Here is a 21,186-nt window from a genome sequence, read left to right on the forward strand (position 1 = left end):
CTTGACCAAGTTACTTACTCTCCTTTTTAAGTCTCTTTCTCATGTGCAAAAGCAGAATAACATGGGTTTTATAGGATGCATGATGTACGGTATGTAAGGTGTTAAACACAGTACCTGGCATATCACACTGTTAAAAAATTACTAATTATTTCCATTACTACTTTTATTCTTCACCCACTCAAAATTCTTAAACACACCTTGGAAATGAGCAAATATGAGGACAGCATAAAATGACAAAGTAGAATCATATATGGAAAGGCTAAGAAAGGATGAAGCACCTGCTGCTCTTCTGATCAGCCTAGAAACAACTGGCATTTTCCCTAAAACAATGTTCTCAAACTTGGATGCACCTTAGAATCACATAGGGACCTTGTAAAAATTCCCCAGGAGCAGAATAAAAACCTAACCTTTTATCTACTTACAAGCCCACATCCCAGACACAATTTCTAGGGGTAGAGCACAGACATTGGTATCTTTTTAGTATTTTCAGGTGATTCTAATGTATGGACAGTGAAAACTACTACACTGGAATCTGCCAGTTCATCATTTGCATATTTATTAAGCAAAATGTCATTCCAGTATTCTCAGAAACAGGAACCAGCTATATTGGGTCATTTCCAACTTTAAAAAAATACTACAATGGCAATTCCCAACTTTTAATTATTACATGAGATCATTCTAGAAGAGCACAGTAGGAAAGACATAAGATGGTATTTCAGTCATCTAAGTAGAAAATCTCCCTAAGCCACTAGCACCTGGGCCATTATTCTCTAAAAATCTAGAGTTGGGCAATAGAAATTGGGTTTCTTTTGGGTGTGACAAAATTTTTCCAGCATCAGATATTGTTAATGATTGTATCAACTTGGTCTAGGTGAATATATTAAAAACCATCAAACTACACACTTTAAAATGTGGTATGCCAACTACATCTCAGTAAACCTGTTAAAAAATCTACAGGTGGGGCTGGGAAAGTAACTCAGTGCATACGTGAGACTCTGACTGATTCCCAGCACTACGAACAAACAAACAACAGAATTAGGAGATGAGAGTATCAAATACCTGGCATAAAAATGTCAAGTCAAGGATATGTTGTATTAAATTTCTGTAATGCTCCAATTCTAGTAAAACAGGCTGTGGTTTTTTTAGTTTGAAATTGCAAATATAAATATAGTACTATACATACTAATTGTTTAGCTTCAGACAAGTCTTTTGAGCTCTCAACTCCAGTTTCCTCATCTATAAAGATAATACTTTACAAATACTTAATAAATATTCATTGAGTTGACAAATGATAATATTCATCATTTTATTATTACCCCTATGTGTTAGACTCTGTAAAAGATCAAAGGACACTGTCTGCCCTTATGGTACATAGAATACCACAGGAGACAAACAAGAAAAAAGAAAAGAAAATGGGCTCTGCATTGTATAAGAAGCAGTGGCCTCAAAGGGTAAGAAATACCTAAGTCAGCCTGGGAAATCAGGAAGACTTCACAGAGGCAGTCATGATGCTTGAACCAAGAACTGAAAGATGAGTAGTAACTTGTCAAATAGTAAAGGGGAAAAGAGGGTCAGGAAGGAGCCTTTGCAGGAAATTCCATGCATGAGGTAAGGGAATTTCACTATTGTTGGACTTCAAAGTGTGTGCCTAAAACAGTCTTTGCAGACCATGAGGTGAAGCAAGTAGGCAGGGATACCTGAATTACCTTTAGGCTGTGCCAAGGAGTTTTCATTTTATCCACCATAGATGATAGTCTTTGCAGAATTTGAACTGTCATATATATGATGTCATCAGATTTTCTTTTTGCTTGCTTTAGAGAGATTACTCTGGTAGCCGTAAGTGAAATGCATTGGAGACATTGTGAAGGGGGACAAAGGGACCAGTTATAGAAGCCTATTGCAGTATTTGAGAGGATTGATAAATGCTTGAACCAGCACAATTGCAGTGCAGACTACACTAAAATGACTCCAATAAAATCATCAGGACTTGTTGATTGACATGATACAGGAAGTGAGGAATGGGAATGAGTCAAGAATGACCCCCCACACACTCCTTGAATTCTAAGGTAGCTGAGTGGATGATGATGCCATTTACTGAGACAGTGAGTTCTGGCATAAACACTTTGGTGGGCCAGGATGTTTTACAACTCCATCATTACCACGGGAGGAGATGAAAGATGTGTGTGTGTGTAATGGAGTTGTTTTATTTTTTATTTTTAATTATTTTTAATTGTTCTAATTTATTTTACGTGACAGTAGAATACATTTATACATTTTCATAGATCATACATAAATGGAATATAATCTCTCATTTTTCTGATTATACATATTGTAGGATCACATTGGTCATGCTTTGTTTTTGTATAAGAATATAGATGCCAGATCTCTTTCTTTGAGACTAGAATGTCAATTGCTGGCCTCACCATAGTCAAAGGATATTCCTGAATATAAAAGGTTTGGGGGAAATGGGGGGAGGGTACAAGCACCAGCTTATACTGTGGTTTTGGCAGCCAAAAACCTAGTAACCTAGTTAAGAATTTGAATGAATTAACATATCTCATGTCCAGATCAAGTTGGATTTTTCTCTGTGATCTGGTGTATTTGCCACTCAGATTACAGTTTGTAGGTACCTACAGTTTAAAATTTATTGTATTGTTGCACTTGTGCAAGGTAGTAGCCAGGCTCCTAGGAGGTCTGGATGACAGAGGGGGTGGGGTGAGATCAAGTCTCCAGTTACAAGAGGTCCCCTGGGGCTAAGTGAAAGCTTGCTCTTTTGAAATGGTCTCTGTTGGTAATTAACAACATATCAAGAACACCATGGTGTCAAATAAAGAGGATTTGTAGGCACAATGCTCTTGGTAGCTGATCCCAATTATTCAAGAAAGCTGTTAAATCTAAGAACATTAGCATTCTGCCAGGTAATGAGATCTAGTCCTTTATACCTCTCAGGCTGATTCTTATAGTTTTGGACGTCTCCCTCTCCTGGCTTCCACTACCCTGTTCTCATATGTCCTTGAAATCAATGAATGGTAATTTAGTGTATCACTAGCAAATGTCTGAATAAGAGTTTGTTTTCTGCTGCACCTCCTGTTACAATCAAAACGTGTGCTGCATAAATTTAATTGGCTACATTAATGTGTAAGCCTTTTCTGCAAAGCGATGGATACGGTTCTGAATAATCTGCAGAGGGGCAGAGTTTTGAGTATATGGCAGTGCTTTTAATTAGCTGTTGTTCTAATACAATCAGATTGGGACAGAAGCTACTCATTTAGAATATTGGTTGATGACAACACTGAATAAAGTGACCAATCTCAAATGGCTACTTGCTCAGTGGGCTGCAGGTTGCTAGGGCTCAGGCTGTAGCTGTTTTCCCCGCCGAAAAGGGGCGGGGTGAGTGGGTTGTTGGGGAGGGGGAATACGTATATGTTTTTCTTCTCCAAAGAGGTAACGATCCATGAAAGAAATGCCTTTGAGCGGGAGGAAGGTGAAAAGATAGGTTGGGGTGTATTTTATTATTTTGGGGGGTTTGGGTGCCCCCCTCTTCCAATGCTGCGACGCATTAACCCTGCTGCTATTGGGATGTTCTCGGCTCAGCCTATTGGCTGAGCCCAGGAGCCGCTGTCTGCCAATCGGGTGTTGAAAGGCAGACAAATCTACCCCGCCACCAGCAAAAACGGCGCGTAACCCTTGCAGTGCCGGCCAAGCCGCGCCAGAACTGGCGCGGGGGGAAAGGGAGATAGGTGTCTCCAGCTGCTGTGGCTGTTTGGGGCGGGTCGGCTTCTTCTGCTTCTCAGGACCAAGTACAGAATTAGCGGGTGGCAGCAATGCTCTGCAAGGTGAGAAGCTGGATAGAAATCGGGCGGGGGGCTACCCTTTTGTTCCTCTTTTGCCACCTGGGTTACGTTTGTGGGCAGATCCGCTACCCGGTCCCAGAGGAGTCACAGGAAGGGACTTTTGTAGGGAATGTCGCCCAAGATTTCCTGCTGGATACAGAGAGTCTGTCAGCTCGCAGGCTGCAGGTCGCTGGAGAGGTGAACCAAAGACACTTCCGTGTGGATTTGGACAGCGGAGCCCTGCTAATTAAGAATCCAATAGATCGAGAGGCACTGTGTGGGCTCAGTGCCAGCTGTATCGTGCCCCTGGAGTTTGTAACCGAAGGGCCTTTGGAAATGTACCGAGCGGAGGTAGAGATCGTAGATGTGAATGATCACGCCCCCCGATTTCCGCGGCAGCAGCTGGACTTGGAAATCGGGGAAGCAGCTCCTCCAGGACAGCGTTTCCCTTTGGAAAAGGCTCAGGATGCAGATGTGGGGAGCAATTCCATTAGCAGCTATAGACTGAGCTCCAATGAACACTTTGCACTTGATGTCAAGAAGCGAAGCGACGGCAGCCTAGTCCCGGAGCTGCTCCTGGAGAAGCCTTTGGATCGGGAGAAGCAATCCGACTACCGCCTAGTGCTGACTGCTGTAGACGGCGGGAACCCCCCGAGATCTGGCACCGCGGAGCTCCGGGTATCTGTGCTGGACGTAAATGACAACGCCCCAGCCTTCCAGCAATCCAGCTACAGAATTAGCGTCTTGGAGAGCGCGCCAGCCGGCATGGTGCTCATCCAGCTCAATGCCTCTGACCCGGACCTGGGTCCTAGTGGTAACGTCACATTTTCTTTCAGTGGCCACACCCCTGATCGTGTGAGAAATCTATTTGACCTGCATCCCACAACTGGAAAGCTTACCCTTCAGGGGCCCCTAGACTTTGAGAGTGAGAATTACTATGAATTTGATGTGCGGGCTCGTGATGGGGGTTCTCCAGCCATGGAGCAACATTGCAGCCTTCGGGTGGATCTCCTGGATGTAAATGACAATGCCCCCCACATCACAGTGACCTCAGAGCTTGGAACTCTCCCAGAAAGTGCAGAACCCGGCACTGTAGTGGCACTCATCAGTGTGCAAGATCCTGACTCAGGGTCAAATGGAGATGTGAGCCTTCGAATCCCTGACCACTTGCCATTTGCCCTCAAGTCTGCCTTCAGGAACCAGTTCTCCCTTGTGACTGCTGGGCCCTTGGACCGAGAGGCTAAATCCAGTTATGACATCATGGTCACTGCTTCTGATGCTGGGAACCCTCCTCTGAGTACCCACAGGACTATTTTCCTCAATATTTCTGATGTGAATGATAACCCACCCTCTTTCTTCCAGAGATCACATGAGGTGTTTGTTCCTGAGAACAATCGCCCAGGGGACCTGCTTTGCTCTCTTGCAGCCTCGGACCCAGACTCTGGCTTGAATGCACTTATCTCTTACTCTCTCTTAGAGCCCAGAAATCGAGATGTGTCAGCTTCCTCCTTCATCTCTCTGAACCCCCAAACAGGAGCTGTTCATGCTACTAGATCATTTGACTATGAGCAAACACAGACACTGCAGTTTGAGGTACAGGCTCGGGACAGGGGCAACCCACCTCTTAGCAGCACTGTGACAGTACGTCTGTTTGTTCTGGACCTCAATGACAATGCCCCAGCTGTGCTCCGCCCTAGGGCCAGGCCGGGTTCCTTATGTCCTCAAGCACTGCCTCCATCAGTTGGTGCTGGCCACCTAGTCACCAAGGTGACTGCTGTGGACTTGGATTCAGGTTACAATGCTTGGGTTTCCTATCAGCTCCTAGAGGCCCCAGATCCCAGCCTGTTTGCAGTCTCTCGATATGCTGGGGAGGTGAGGACTGCTGTGCCCATCCCAGCTGATCTCCCACCACAGAAGCTTGTCATTGTTGTGAAGGACAGTGGTAGCCCACCACTCTCTACCTCTGTTACTCTCCTCGTGTCCTTAGAGGAAGACACTCATCCAATTGTTCCTGATCTTCGAGAATCTTCAGCTCCAAGGGAAGGAGAATCCCGTCTGACCCTCTACTTGGCTGTGTCCTTAGTGGCAATTTGCTTTGTCTCCTTTGGTTCCTTCGTGGCACTACTCTCTAAATGTCTGCGTGGGGCTGCCTGTGGAGTGACATGCTTTCCTGCTGGCACCTGCGCATGTCTTACCAGATCTCGAAGGAGGGAGGGGCTTCCTCCTTCCAATGGGATCCTGCGAATTCAGCTAGGGTCAGATGATCCTATCAAGTTTGTTGATGTGGGAGGCCACTCTCATGGCTGTACACCCTTGGCTTCTGCACCCACTCGGAGTGATAGCTTCATGATGGTGAAGTCACCCAGTGCACCTATGGCAGGGGAGCCTGTTCGCCCAAGCTGTCCACCCTCTGATCTTCTCTATGGGCTAGAGGTGAGACCTTTGCAGGCTCAGCCAATGCTTGAGGGTTGTTCTGATTCAGGCCATGTTCCAGAGAGTATGGGCCTCCCTGTAAGAGCCCAGAGTGATTTCACCATTTTTGTGAGTAGCAACTATGTGGTAGATGCCGAGCTTTAAAAAAAAAAAAAAAGTGTTTTGTGAATTAACCAGGGAGTTGCCACAGATGAACACTGGGGGTGGATTTTGTCTCTGTCTACAAGTAAGGAATGAAAGTAATTGGGGATCAAGAACTATGCTGTTGTGGAAGCATGCTGACTGAACGTGGGAGCATAGAAGGCTATGGTACACATGGGTGGGATGTACTAGGTAATCACCTATCTAGGGCTGCTTTCTCTACTTTTCCTAAATGAGGGAGACCAGGTTCTGGAGAAAGTTAACTCTAGGTTACTGTTTTCCAGTGAACTGAGGGGGTGACTAAAATCTTTGCCCCATAGTCTCTTGGACTCCTTATCCCACTGTGAAGGGTACTCCCTGTTTGAAGCAGAGAGCAAAAAGAAGAGAGATCCAAGGGAGCAGAGAGGTGCATATCAAAGGTCTTTTGGTCCAAGTATGGTGATGCATTCCTTTGATTTCAGCAACTTGGGAAGCTAAGTCAGGAGGATCACAAGTTCAAGGCCAGACTCAGCAACTTAGCGAAACTCTTTCTCAAAATAAAAAATAAAAAGGATTGAAGATGTAGCTCAGAGGTAAAGCAACCCTGAGTTCAATCACTAGTTCTCTCCCCAGAAAAGATCTTTTGATCAAGTCTTTAGGATTCCCAATCCCTAATGGAATTTGAACTAGATACAATATATTGGAAACAGAAGTATTCATTATGTCTTTAAGAAAAAAGCGGTAAGCGAAATGACAATGTCAGAAAACTGATTTACAGCTGAGGAACTCAGAAACAACTACTCTGGAAGCCCTTAGAGTTCTCCTGAATTTGGTGAAACCATAAAGCCCAGATAGAGGTCATGCTTGTCCTCTGTCAACCTTCCTTAGTAACCTAGATTGGTCCCAAAAATGTTCCCTTACCCACAAACTGTGACAGTCATTCCACATTCTGAGTCTGGGATCTCAGAGAAACTAAGTTTTATAGCCATCAACTGACATGGAGATTTTCTTGAAAGCATTGCTGGAGAGTCAGGGTAAGACTTTACAGTGTCCTAGCAAATCTTTTCTCTTGCCCCTAGCAGCATTCAGTGGGATGGGAGAGGGGAGTGGAAGAGAGATGGGGCAGGGGTGGGGAGTGCATGTGTTTTGCCTTTCCCAGAAAGATGGAGTTTTGTTGGTTCAAGCAAAGTAGTGGAAGCTTTTGCAGTCATAAGTTGCTGGGATAGAACACTAAGGAGTTTTGTACCACTTTGTCTTCCCTGTTGAGCACCATCTGAGCTGTCAAACTTTGCTGCCAAGGGGGCTGAATCAACCTGCAGCACGAAATGAGTAGGGAGGTAGGAGGCTTCTGTGACACAGATTTGCAGCACCCGTTCCCAAGGTTTCCAGAACTGAGGAGACTGCATAATTGGTTGAGAGCAGACAGACTTTTGGGCCAATCAAACTCAGAGACCAGGTGGGGGATCTGCTCTTCCTGCCTGCCTCTCCTCCTCCAACTCCCCAGCTCCACTTACATTTAACTCCCCTTCCCCCACACACACCCCCGCCATTTGGTGACTAAGAACTGCTGCAGGCAGGCAAACCTTAGAGCAGTTTTTAAGAGGCTGGAAGGAGACATAAGAGATTTCATCTGCTGCATTCCAAGCCCTGGGTCTACCTTGAAGACAGGACAGCACAGAGTTTTTCTCCAGGAAGGGACTTCTGGGTCATGGGGTCCAAGACATCCCCACAGCTCTCTGGGAAATGGCAAGTGCTGTGCATGTTGTCCTTGTGCTGCTGGGGCTGGGTGTCTGGGCAGCTTCGTTACTCAGTGGTGGAAGAGTCTGAGCCGGGGACGCTGGTAGGGAATGTTGCTCAAGATCTGGGCTTAAAGGTGACAGATCTGTTGAGCCGCCGATTGCGGCTGGGCTCTGAAGAGAATGGGCGCTATTTTTCCCTGAGCTTGATGAGTGGTGCTCTAGCAGTGAATCAAAAGATTGACCGAGAGAACCTGTGTGGAGCCAGCACCAGCTGCCTGCTGCCAGTGCAGGTGGTGACTGAACACCCTCTGGAGCTCATCCGTGTAGAGGTAGAGATCCTGGATCTCAATGATAACTCTCCAAGCTTTGCCACTCCTGAGCGAGAGATGCGTATCTCAGAATCAGCAGCACCTGGAGCACGATTCCCACTGGATAGTGCCCAGGATCCGGATGTGGGCACCAATACTGTGAGCTTCTACACTCTAAGCCCCAGCAGCCACTTTTCTCTAAATGTGAAGACCCTTAAAGATGGGAAGCTCTTCCCAGAGCTGGTGCTAGAGCAGCAGCTGGATCGTGAAACTCAGGCAAGACATCAGCTGGTGCTCACTGCTGTGGATGGGGGTACCCCACCCCACTCAGGGACCAGCCTCATCTCCATCATTGTGCTGGACATCAATGATAATGCTCCAACCTTTCAGTCCTCAGTTCTACGAGTGGGACTTCCAGAGAATGCACCCATGGGGACCCTGCTGCTCCGCCTCAATGCCACTGATCCAGATGAGGGCACCAATGGCCAACTAGACTATTCTTTTGGAGATCATACTTCAGAGGCAGTGCGGAATCTCTTTGGCCTGGACCCTAATAGTGGAGCCATCCATGTGTTGGGGTCAGTAGATTTTGAAGAGTCAAGTTTCTATGAAATTCATGCAAGAGCCCGTGACCAGGGACAGCCAGCCATGGAAGGCCACTGTGTGATTCAAGTGGATGTGGGGGATGCCAATGACAATGCCCCTGAGGTACTATTGGCCTCTTTGGTCAACCCTGTCCCAGAGAGCATACCCATGGGCACAGTAGTGGGGTTGTTTAATGTGCGGGATCGAGACTCAGGAAGAAATGGTGAAGTAAGTCTGGATATCTCTCCAGACCTCCCATTTCAGATTAAGCCTTCTGAGAACCACTACTCATTGCTAACCAGTCAGCCCTTGGACCGTGAGGCCACATCCCATTATATCATTGATCTGCTGGCCAGTGATGCTGGCTCACCTCCTCTGCACACACGTCTCACCATCAGGATCAACATTTCAGATGTTAATGACAACGCACCCCAGTTCACCCAGCAGCTCTATACTGCTTACATCCCAGAAAACAGGCCCCCGGGCTCCCTTCTCTGCACTGTGGCTGCCTCAGATCCAGACACTGGGGATAATGCCCGTCTCACCTACTCCATTGTAGGGAGTCAGATTCAGGGAGCCCCATCCTCCTCTTATGTGTATGTCAACCCTGATGATGGACGAGTCTTTGCCCAGCGAACTTTTGACTATGAATTGCTGCAGATGCTGCAGATTGTGGTGGGGGTTCGAGATTCTGGCTCTCCCTCACTGCATGCCAACACATCTCTACATGTGTTTGTCCTTGACCAGAATGATAATGCCCCAGCTGTGCTGCACCCAAGGCCAGGCAGGGAATTCTCAGCCCCCCAACGTCTCCCTCGCTCTGCTCCTCCTGGCTCCTTGGTCACCAAGGTGACAGCCGTGGACGCTGATGCAGGCCACAATGCATGGCTCTCTTATTCCCTGTTGCCACAGTCCACAGCCCCAGGATTGTTCCTTGTGTCTGCACACACTGGTGAGGTGCGCACAGCTAGGGCTTTACTGGAGGATGACTCTGATACCCAGCAGGTGGTGGTCCTCGTGAGGGACAATGGTGACCCTTCACTTTCCTCTACAGCCACAGTGCTGCTGGTTCTGGAGGATGAAGACCCTGAGGAAATGCCCAAATCCAGTGATTTCTTCACACACCCTCCTGAACGTTCAGACCTTACTCTTTACCTCATTGTGGCTCTAGCAGCCATCAGTCTCTTATCCTTAGTGACCTTCACCTTTATGTCAGCTAAGTGCCTTCGGGGACAGGCAGATGGGGACGGTGGTGGGGGCCGGTGCTGCAGGCATCAGGACTCACCCTCCCGGGAATTTTATAAGCAGTCTAGTCCCAACTTGCAGGTGAGCTCAGATGGTACACTTAAGTACATGGAGGTGACGCTACGGCCCACAGACTCGCAAAGCCATTGCTACAGGACGTGCTTTTCACCAGCCTCTGACGGCAGTGACTTCACTTTCCTCAGGCCGCTCAGCGTTCAGCAACCCTCAGCTCTGGCGCTGGAGCCGGATGCCTTTCGTTCACACTGTAATACGCTGCGGGACAGGAGCCAGGTGAGGGCTCAGCGCCACCCGGGCAACTCCTGGGGGAGGCTTTGGAGAAACCAGCGGTCCACGTAAGGGACTGAACTTGCATCCACTCCTCTTGGGCTGTCTCAGCTGCTGGTTGTACCCCACCCGATTATCGGGATTATTTGGACTGATTGCGCGAATCAGAGCAGGCGGGGATGGGGCTCCAAGCACTGGGAGGTGATGGTGATGATGGGCGAGGGAAAGTGGGACCACCGACTCTCAGCGCCACACTTAAAAAAGCCTCGGGCTCCGCCGAGTTTCTGGTGAATTTCTAGCAATTTCCGTGGGTGTGGGGGGTCTCGGGTGGAGACTGTGATAGACTTAACCTACCAGCCTCCTAAGCTGATGTTCCCGACGCTGCTTTTCGGTTTCTACCCACCCCTATGATCTGTGACTTCCCTGTTACCTTCAACCTTCCTTATTCTGACTCCACCCAACCACATCTGTTGACAGGACTGAGGTGCACGAATACAGTTCACATGTGTCCTGCCTACGCGTGCGCAAACACACCCACACGCCAGCTTTCACCGCCGGCAGCTCTCTGCCAGGTTCCCACCGGTTGTCCGTGACCCACTCACAGCACCTTGCCTGCGGTCTTGAGTTAGGATACGCTGGTGAGGGTCCCAGGTCTTGTCTACCCAGGGTCAGGCAAGGGCTCAGGAGCATCTTCCCATTTGCACCTGTGCAGGAGGGATGGCGGAGGCGGGGGGGGGGGGGGGGGGGGGGAGGCAGGTGAGCCCGGAGGCTTCAGGGTGAGCCTGAACATTCTGAAGTTCCTGTGGCTGGAGAACCATGAGACTCTATGACTCTCTGGCCAGTCAGTCCTGCAGGGTCCAGGGCTCCATACTAAAGGTGGCAGCCCCTCAATCCAGAAGGTTGAGCAGAGGAAGTAGGACCTTATAAGACAGATGACCCAGGATCCTAGTGCCACCAATGGGTCCCTTTCTCCTGAGGAAAGTGGAAGCTTGGAGCACCCCAGCTCCAGATGCTGGGAAACAGGCTTTTGGCTCATCCTGCCCATGATGTGCTCAGCGATCTAGGGTCAGGGATTTGGGGGTGACCAAAGTATCTAAGACTTTTGGCAAGTTCTTTCTCCTCTGGCAGATATAAAGCCACAGCCTCTGCCAGATGCCAGGGCTACTCCTCTTATGTGGGGAAACTGTAATAGTAAAAAGCACAAATTTCCACAATCCTATGAGATTTTTATTTAAATATATCTATTCAGCACCCTGAATCAGGATTATGGTTTGAAAACAACAACTCCAGATGCTTCTGAACCTGACTACCCACCTCACTGGAGAACTAGGGCATTCATTTGCTCTTCCCTCCACTGTTGCTGGATAGGTTCTAGCTCTGTCTTATAATTGAGTTTCATGGAAGTCATGTGACTTGCTCAAGTTCAGAGCAAGTGATAGTCTAACCCAGGTCTGTCTAACTCCAGAGTGTGTTTTGAATGGTTTGGCACTTGAAATGTGTAACTGAACAAGAAACAGTTGGCATCTACTGGGTTGGGTCAAGGATGGCATTCTTTCTCTTTCAGTACCTTACATGTGGAAGAAAGACTTTGGGGTTCCTCATCCTCAGTAGCCCTCACTGAACAAATGGGGACCTGCCATCCTCCTATTTCATCCAGCTCCCTATCCTCCCATCATGATCCCTGCAACTCCATGTAGATTCTGCAGTTTTTAAGGATACAATGGCTACAGGCTGGACATCTTTATGATCGCCCCAGAAGGGTGCTCGTGGCTTCTGATGTAATGAGGCTATTAGATTTCTGGACTCTGTTCACATCACTGTCGCCTGTAAGCCTTGAGTGTGAATCACTGGCAGTCCTGGGTCTTCCTTTCCCCCAGTGTAATCTGAGATGCTCACACTCTCTGCTTCTGGGAGCCAGAGTGAGAATTAATTACCAGCTCACCCCAGAACCAGTGAGGACATGGCTCTAGAGTGCTCCATGAGTGCTGGAATGACTAACACACTCCTGGAAGGACTGGGAGAGTCTTAGGTGTTAAATGGCTGGCAGAACCCCACACCTTCAGCCAGGTGGGAGATGGCTACACATCAATTCCTCTGGGAGCCCTGCAGATTTAGTTGGAGGCTGTGGGAGCTTGATCTCTGTGGGCTCCTTCCCAGCCATTTTCTCTGTTCCAGACAGAGAAGCCTTGTTCTCTTCTCAGTCACAAGCCATTGTCTGGCATGGAGTTCTGAGGGTGAGAGGTGTCCCAGGGCTTGGATCCCTTGCTAAGGCCCAGTCTGGCATGACTCCTAAATTAATAATGTATTTAGCTGTGGGAAGAGATCCTTGAGAGCCAAGGGCCTGGATGAGGTGTCGCTCTAAATGTGTCACTGCACAACTTGGCATGAAAAGGGTTACCCAGAGCCGCAGCCATCTTGCTGCGGAGGTTGCTTTGTTCCCAGCAGAAGGACTGGATAACTTCATTCTAGGGCTGGTGGGATTCTAATCTAAAAACCTCTTCTGCCACTTTTGGGATACTTCTCTGCACTCCTCCCTCCAGTACCACAGAAGACACTTTCAGACCTTGAATTTTGGCCCCAAATTTCTGAGTCTGGAGACAGGGAAGAAGGGGAAGCCTTTTTAATTTTTAAAATTTTAAAAAATTTATTTATTTTTTGAATCAAGGCTTCCTCACTGTGTCAGATAAAAATGTTATTTCATCTCTGGTACCTCAGACCTCTGAGAGAGATCTGGGGGGTTTTATGGTCTTTAAAAATGTGTCAACTCCTCCCCAATCTTACCCCATTTCCTTCTCTTACCTAGTTCCCTCCTTCTCTTCCAGCTCATCCCCTTGGGCTCTGGTGACATTCTGACAGCTCATGGGTACTCAGCTCCTTTCCTTCTGTTTTCTCCACAGCAAGCCCCACCCAACACGGACTGGCGTTTCTCTCAGGCCCAGAGACCCGGCACCAGCGGGTAGGTGACTGATTCTCCAGCCCACCCTCTTCTCTGCGGCATTTTTTCCCAGTGATGACGTGGGAGGAGACGAGGGAGGGCTTGGCATTTGCTACAAATGGTGTCTTTCCTCCTTCCAAGAGCTCCGAGAGGTTTTGATGTATTGGGGGCTGGTACACAGACCTGGAAAAGAAAGGCACCTGCCCTATTTTGGAAGCTTAATGCACACTCATCCCCTCCCTTTTTCCCACCACATGCGCGTGTTCCAATCTCCTGAGGGCTCTGTGGGACCAAAGGATGGTCTTAAACTGGCCTGTGGATGGAGGGGTGGCTTTTTATAACCATCTACCACCTGCATCCCTCTCATCTGAGTTGAGCTGGGCTCCATCCTGACCTGGAGTGTAGGCAGAGAAATATGGGTCAAGAGGAAGCGCAGGAGGAGGCTGTCAGCAGTCAGAACCTCTTCCAGAGCCTGCTAGGAAGAGTAGAGGCAGAGGGGAGGGCGATCAGCCAGCTGTGGGGAAAGTAGAGACAGCACAGTTGGAGATGGGACTGCGGAGGGAATGCCACCCCAGGGAGAGCCAGCGCAGGTCTCCCTCATCCAGGTTCTCCTCCAGCTGCACTCTGCTTCCACTCATCCTGCCCTCTTTGCCTGGGAGAATTTTGTCTCTGCCTCCTCTTTCTCAAGTCTGTCTCTGCTACTGCGTCCTCCCCTCAGTTTCTCTCTGTTTACAATCTTAGCTTTCCCTCTCCTTCTTCTCTCTATCTTGGGTTCTGTCTTTACTGCTACATCTTGGACCCTACCATATGTGTCTCCTTGCACTGATTTTTGCCTTGCCCTGCGTGTCTGCCATGTGGGGGTGTTCAACAAATGTGGAAGAAAAGAATAAATGTGACTTTTCCTTAAGCTCAGTCTCTATTTCTCCTTTCTGTTTCTGCCTCCCTAACCTTGTCTTTGACCTCTTTTCTGTGTCTCCTTCTTCCATCATTACCTGGTGACCTTGTCCTCTTCTATCAGCATTCCCCTTGTTCCTGTCTCTCTCATGACTTCTGCTTTCTTCTCTGTTCTCCTGTCCTCTCCTCTTCTACCCTTCCCTCCCCTCTCCTTTCCTCTCCTCTTCTTCCTCTCTGCTTCTGTGTTGCTTTCTCTGCTACCTTTTCTTTATCTTTCTCTGCCTCTCTTTCATCCTGCCTCTTTTGCTAAGTCCCTGTCTCTGTCTCATTTCTTTGTGCTTGTGGGCAAGCCAGCACACTCAGGCACCCCCTCTCCCTGCCCCTCACACACAGAGCCTTTGATCCCTGCTCCCCACTACTCACCCTCCCATCCAGTCTGCTCCAGCTGCTCATTTCAATCCAGTCTGAATTCCTGCTGAGACAGGAAACCCCTGCGGGTTGGGGGTGGGGACTTCTGCAGAAAGACCTTCTTTTGGTCTGTGGGGAGTGGGTTGGGCTCTGTGCCAGACCTCCCTGGTAGAAGCCAGGAGCTGGGAGGAATCTGTCCAAAGAACCCTGGAGATGAGGCAGGGGCTTGGGCTGCCTCCCCAGCCCAAGAAGCTAAGATGCTGAGCTTCTGTGCTTCCACTCTCCCTCTCTCCTCACCAACTAAGCCCTCACTTCCAGCAGAACCCAGGAGGTCTTGGCATGCAACACAGATTTCAATTCCTGGGCATGCACAGTCTTGTCACTAGCATCTGGAATGCAAAACACTTCCCAGAGGGCCCCTAAAAGGCTGTAAACTAGAAGATTTGGGCTGCCCTTGTCCTTCCCTTGACCCCAGTGATTTCCCTTCTCCCCACTTGCCTAGCCAGCCTCCCCATAGTTATCCATTAAGTCATTCATTCATTCATTCATTCATTCATTCATTCATTCATTCATTCTTTCATTCAACAAATATCTATTGAGCATTTATTCTGAGTCAGGCCCTGTGCTAACACTGGACTATGAGTGAATAAGCAGACATCATCCTTGAACTCATAAACATCCAGGCCAGCAGAGGAGAGAAAAATAACAACAAATCACACTAAAAAAAATAAATAAATAAAATCTAGTTACATGCTGGGCACAGTGGCGCATGCCTGTAATCCCAGTGACTCTGGAGGCTAAGCCAGGAAGATTGCAAGTTCCAGATCAGTCTCAGCAATTTAGTGAGGCCCTAAGCAACTTAAGGAGATCCTGCCTCAAATTTTTTTTAAAAAAATTTAAATTTAAATTTTAAAAAGGGCTGGGGATGTGGTTCCATGGTTAAGCACTCCTGGGTTCAATCTCTGGTACCCCTTCCCCCCAAAAAATTTAGTTACAAATCATAGAACTTTCTAGAAAAATGTGGGTCATATCGGTATAATCAGGGAGGAGGATCAGGGAAGGCTTCTAGGGGGAGGTGACTTTTGAGCTATGACTATGAGAAGTACTGGGCAATTTGTGTCCTCCTCTACCCACCCCTAGCCCAGGCTGTACACTGGCCCTGAAGCAGAAGTCACTGATGGACCTGGAAGCCTCTCATATACCCTCTGGGGTCAGCACCTTGCCTCTTCTCATCAATTGAGAAACTTAGTGACCTGGAATCTATGGGGAAAGCTCTTGGGGAGATGAAGGAGAAGGCTCAGGAGCTCTCCCTTCTTGAGTCAACTTGCTGATGTTGAGACTAACATTTCTGATTCAGCTCCCAGGTGGATAATCTAACACTGATTCCAGCCCTCCACTGCTTCTCTGCCCCAATCCCTCCCTACTTTCTTGTCCATCACTTTTCAGCCCATCTGGTCAGGCATACCATGTTCAGAACAGGGCCAACGTTGAGTTCTTCAGTAAACCTGATTCAAGTTTAAGCCAGCAGTAGGTCACAATTCCTAGATAAAAGTGGACTCAAATTCTGAAGTCCTTGTCTGCTAGGTGCTCCTCCTCTGCACCACTGTCCCTTCTCAAACCTTTAGGCTTCTGATCCCAACAGCTGTTGTCCCAAGCTTTGAGACCAGCAAACCATCTCTCTCTTCAAAGCTATAATCTCAGCTGTTCTCAAACTCTGCAAGGCAGAGAAAGTCCTTATTTGACTTCCTCTGGCCTCCACCCTGTTCTCCTCTGATGGTTCCCACTACCATTCCCCAACTCTGAATCCCCTTCCATTCCTCCTCCTCTGAGACACACTTTCTCTGCTCTGCCTCAGATTGAGTAGTCACTCAGCAAACAAATAGCAGATTATTTTTCTGCTTATAAAAAATACATGCTTATTGTAGAAACATGAGAAATACAAAAAATCTAAAGAGAAACCACCAAAATTTTGTAACCTAGAGAGAACCACTACTAACTTTTTGGTGTAGTACTAGTAATAGAACTCAGAGCCTCGCACACATGTGAGGAAGGTTCTTTACCACTGAGCTGCAACAGCAACCCCTATTTTTTTTTTTTTTTTTTTTTTGGTATCAGGAATTGAACCAAAGAATGCTTAATCACTGAGCCACATCCTTAGCCCTTTTAATTTTTTATTTTGAGACAGTCTCACTAGATTGCTTACAGCCTCACTGAGTTGCAGAGGCTGGCTTCAAACCTGCAATTCTCCTGCCTCAGCCTCCCAAGCCACTGGGATTATTGGTGTGTGCCATCATGCCTGACCCTAGCTTTTTAAAACATGGAAAATTTTAAATATATACAAAAGTAGAGAGATGGTGTGATGAACCTCTATGATCCTGCTGTTGAGCTCCAACTAATGCCCTGTCTTGCATCAAGTACCTACCTTGGATAACCTTGAAGCAGATCTTGACATGATATAATTTAATTTGCGTCTTCACTATCTTTAGTAGATTATATATATATATATATATATATATATATGTATAAAAAAATATATATATATATATATATATATTTTTTTTTTTGTGGCACCCAGGATTGAACCAGGGGCACTTAACCACTGAGCCACATCCCCAGCTCTTTTTAGTATTTTATCTAGAGACAGGGTCTCACTGAGTTGCTTAGGACCTCGCTAAATTCCTAAGGCTGGCTTTGAACTTGTGATCTTCCTGCCTCAGCCTCCCAAACTGGTTGGATTATAGGCATGAGCCTCCTTGCCCAGCCTTTCTTTAAGATCACATTTGTAGTTGGTTGAATGTCTATTAAGTCTCCTAAACCCTTTTAATGTAAAATTTCTAGGGTTAGGGAGATAGCTTAGTTGGTAGAGTGTTTGCCTTATAAGCCCAAGGTCCTGGGTTCAAGCACCAGCACTGCAAAAAGTTTCTCCTCCATCTTTCTTTTTTCTTTTTTTTTTAATGACAAGTTGGTCATTAAATCATTGGCATTTTCATATGTCTCTCTCTGAAGGTTTTTATTTGTGCAAACAGCTCACTTTTAATATATATATATATAAAATTCACCAGGTGTGGTGGTGCAACCCTGTAATCCCAGCAGCATAGGAGGCTGAGACATGATTGTGAGTTCAAAGCCAGCCTCAGCAAAAGTGAGGCACTAAGCAACTCAGTGAGACTCTAATGTGTTTGCCTAAATACATTTTCCACGAACTTGTTGACACTTAGGATATTAAGAAATTTAATTCCAAATCAACTGGTATATTTCCTACCTTTTTTTTTTTTTTTTTTTTTTTTTTTTTTGGTACTGGGAATTGAACCCAGGGCCCTCAAGAACTTTGCAACTTGAGGCTGGCCTCAAACTTGCCATCCTTCTGCCTCAACCTCCTGAGTTGCTAGGATTACAAATATGAGCCCAGCTTTTCTTACTGTTTTTTAAAATAGTGATTAAGGGCTGGACACACTGGCACATGCCTGTAATCCCAGTATCTCAGGAAGCTGAAGCAGGAGGGTGGAGAGTTCAAAGCCAGCCTCAGCAATTTAGGGAGGCCCTAAGCAACTTAGTATAGACCCTGTCTCTAAATAAAATATAAAAAGGGTGGGGGATGTGGCTCAGTGGTTAAACCCCTCTGGGTTCAATCCCCAGTATTAAAAAAAAAAAGCAATTAAGGTCATCCTGTGCCTCAGTATTATAGCCTCTTTTTTTTCTTTGCAATATATCAGGAGAATTTCCCCATGTCCATAAAAATTTAATTGTTGCATAATAGCCCCTCACATGGACCTACATGTGTATTTTCAGATGCTATGTTAAAAAATACACACGCATTTACATTTTTTAAAGCATTAATAAGATGTTTTAATGAGAAAAAAACAAAACCAAACCAAATCTTACTCTCAAGTTTCTACCCAAAGACACTCAAAAAATTTTTCCCCCCTGTCCATACTTTCTAACTGCAAGTTTGTTTGTGACCACGTAATAAAGGTCAGTTTGAAGACTTTTTTTTTAAAGTTTAAACCTTTTTTAAAAAGATTAAACAATCAGGCTAGCAAAAAAGGTACTCAATACATACTTTCCTTATATCAAACAAGCTAATATTTCAGTACAATGTAACTATACAGGATATATAAAATATACATATGTTCACAAAGCAAACACTATAGGCGCAGAAAAGATTTGAAAAAACTGCATTTACATTTTTAAAAATATTTTTATTTGTAGATGGACACAATACCTTTATTTTATTTATTCATTTTTATGTGGTGCTGAGGATGGAACCCAGTGCTTCGCTTGTGCTAGGCAAGCGCTCTACCAGTGAGCCACAACCCCAGCCCTACATTTACATTTTAACACAATTAAATCCAGGCTATTGTCAGGGTGACTTTCCCAGATTTCTTGCTTTTTTGAGCATTTTATTATATAGTCCAGCCCATGGGATACTCCCTCATAACCCCACCCCCAGCATACCAGAATACAAACTCCTTAGGGCAAGAACTGTATCTATCATCTGAAAATTCTTGGACCTGTCACACACACTGGCATAGAGTCGGTGCTTAGAAAATGGTCAGTTAAATGTAGTTGGTCTTCTTCATTTTTATTTTTCACTTTTCCCCAAATCCTGCAAGAGACCCCCACATCTGCTGCTGGGGGTCCAGGGTGAAACCTGGTTTGTTGTTATGTATAAGATCACAGCTTCGCAGTCATATTAGGACTACTTTCAGGTTCCAGTTGGGTGACTTGGGAAGGTTCTGAGCCGGAATTTCTTCTGCCAGGAAACAGGGATAATCATAACCCTTATCTGCTGAATGTCTCTGAGAATGAGACAGATGATGATAAATATATAACCCAGATGGCCCAGTACTCAGAAAACAGAGCTGTCATTAAATGGCTAAAAAAGAAGTGTCTCCCTCTCTGTCCCTCCCTTGTCCAGCTTCAGACTTCTGGTGGCCTGCCCACCTGTTTGGCTTCTAGTCTTTAACCATTTCCCAAAACATTTATGATCCACCCCACCATGGTTCCAGGCCATCCTTCTACTCACCTTTATTTCCTAAATACTAGTGTTGTCCACCATGGGCTGTCCTCATGACCTGTTGTGTCTGATCCTTGTCATCTCCTCTAAGCCCCAAACTCTCCTCCCTCCTGCCTGCCTTCCCTGCTCACTCCAGCTTATGCCCATTATAGGCCCCTTCACTTGGGTTCCCTGCCTGAGAGCTCAGGCAATATAAAAGTGAGGACTGATGGATTTTCATGGAGACAGAGGTGGCTGAGACCTCATTTCTGGGCTCCTGTCCTTCCAGGACAAGCCCCATACTTGGTACTTTCAAAAGGGCAAGAGTGATTTTTTTTATTTTTGGTTGTTGATGGACCTTTATTTTATTCATTTATTTGTATGCATGCTGAGAATCAAACCCAGTGCCTCACACATGTGAGGCAAGTGCTGTACCACTGAGCCACAACCCCAGCCCCCAAGAGTGATTTTTAAATATATAAATCCCACTGGGAGCAGTGGGGCACCCCTGCAATCCCAGTGGCTCAGGAGGCTGAGGCAGGAGCATCACAACTTCAAAGCCAGCCCAGCAACTTAGTGAGGCCCTAATCTACTTAGTGAGACTCTGTCTCAAAATTTAAAAAAAAAATATTTTTTTTTCAGGTTTTTTTTTTTGTGTGTGTGTGTGTGTTGCTGGGGATTGAACCCAGGGCCTTGTGCATGCGAGGCACGCACTCTACCAACTGAGCTATCTCCCCAGCCCAAAATATGTATATATATATTATTTTTTTTTGAAGGGTCAGGGATGTGGCCCAGTGGTTGGGTGCCTGTGGATTCAATTCCTGGTACCCAATAAATAAATACATATATAAAATCCCTCATGGCAACCCCCCTTTAAAACACCTCAGCAGCTTCCCAGAGCTCTGAGGATGAGACTAAAATCTTTAGTGTTTACTCTGCTACCCTGTTCTGACACCTCTGTGGTAATCACACTGACTCTTAGTCCTTTGAACTCACCAAGCTCCTCAGAGGCTTAGGAAGGGTTACTCTCTCTGCCTGGAAAGTTCTCTCTCACAACAGAATACCTCTCCTAAGGTGAGTTATTTTTACCCTTCAACTTGTTAACTTTGAAATGTCTCAAACCTATCAAAAAGTTGAAAGAATGATATGATGAACATCTTTACTTTTTACCTGGATTAATCCATTGTTAAAATTTTGCACCTTTATTTTATGTTTCTACATGCACACACATACATGCATTATTTTTTCTGAACCACATGAAAGTTGCAGGCATCATATCATTTGATACTTCAGTATATATCTCCTAGAGCTCCTATATAGCCACAAAGAAATTATCACATTTGAGGAATTTAACATTAATGCAATAATACACAGTCTACTAGCAGATTTTCATAAATGCTTCCAA

General features: G+C 46.3%; 1 protein-coding gene across 26 annotated transcripts in view; it reads left to right on the plus strand.

Annotated features, from left to right (window-relative positions):
* Positions 1-21,186, plus strand: part of LOC124986722 (protocadherin gamma-C4) — a 171,932-nt gene that overhangs the window by 140,965 nt on the left and 9,781 nt on the right. For 22 of the 26 annotated variants that reach the window (XM_047555361.1, XM_047555354.1, XM_047555359.1 and 19 more), the window contains one exon: positions 13,446-13,504. In XM_047555361.1, coding sequence (XP_047411317.1) covers positions 13,446-13,504 — 59 coding nt within the window. Of the gene's footprint in view, positions 1-3,781; positions 3,837-3,858; positions 6,267-7,688; positions 10,555-12,878; positions 13,023-13,445; positions 13,505-21,186 lie in introns of those variants that run through there. The other 4 variants (XM_047555376.1, XM_047555369.1, XM_047555345.1 and 1 more) reach the window with 4 other exon arrangements.

This window comes from Sciurus carolinensis, chromosome 6 (assembly GCF_902686445.1).
Source record: "Sciurus carolinensis chromosome 6, mSciCar1.2, whole genome shotgun sequence".
NCBI lineage: Eukaryota > Metazoa > Chordata > Mammalia > Rodentia > Sciuridae > Sciurus > Sciurus carolinensis.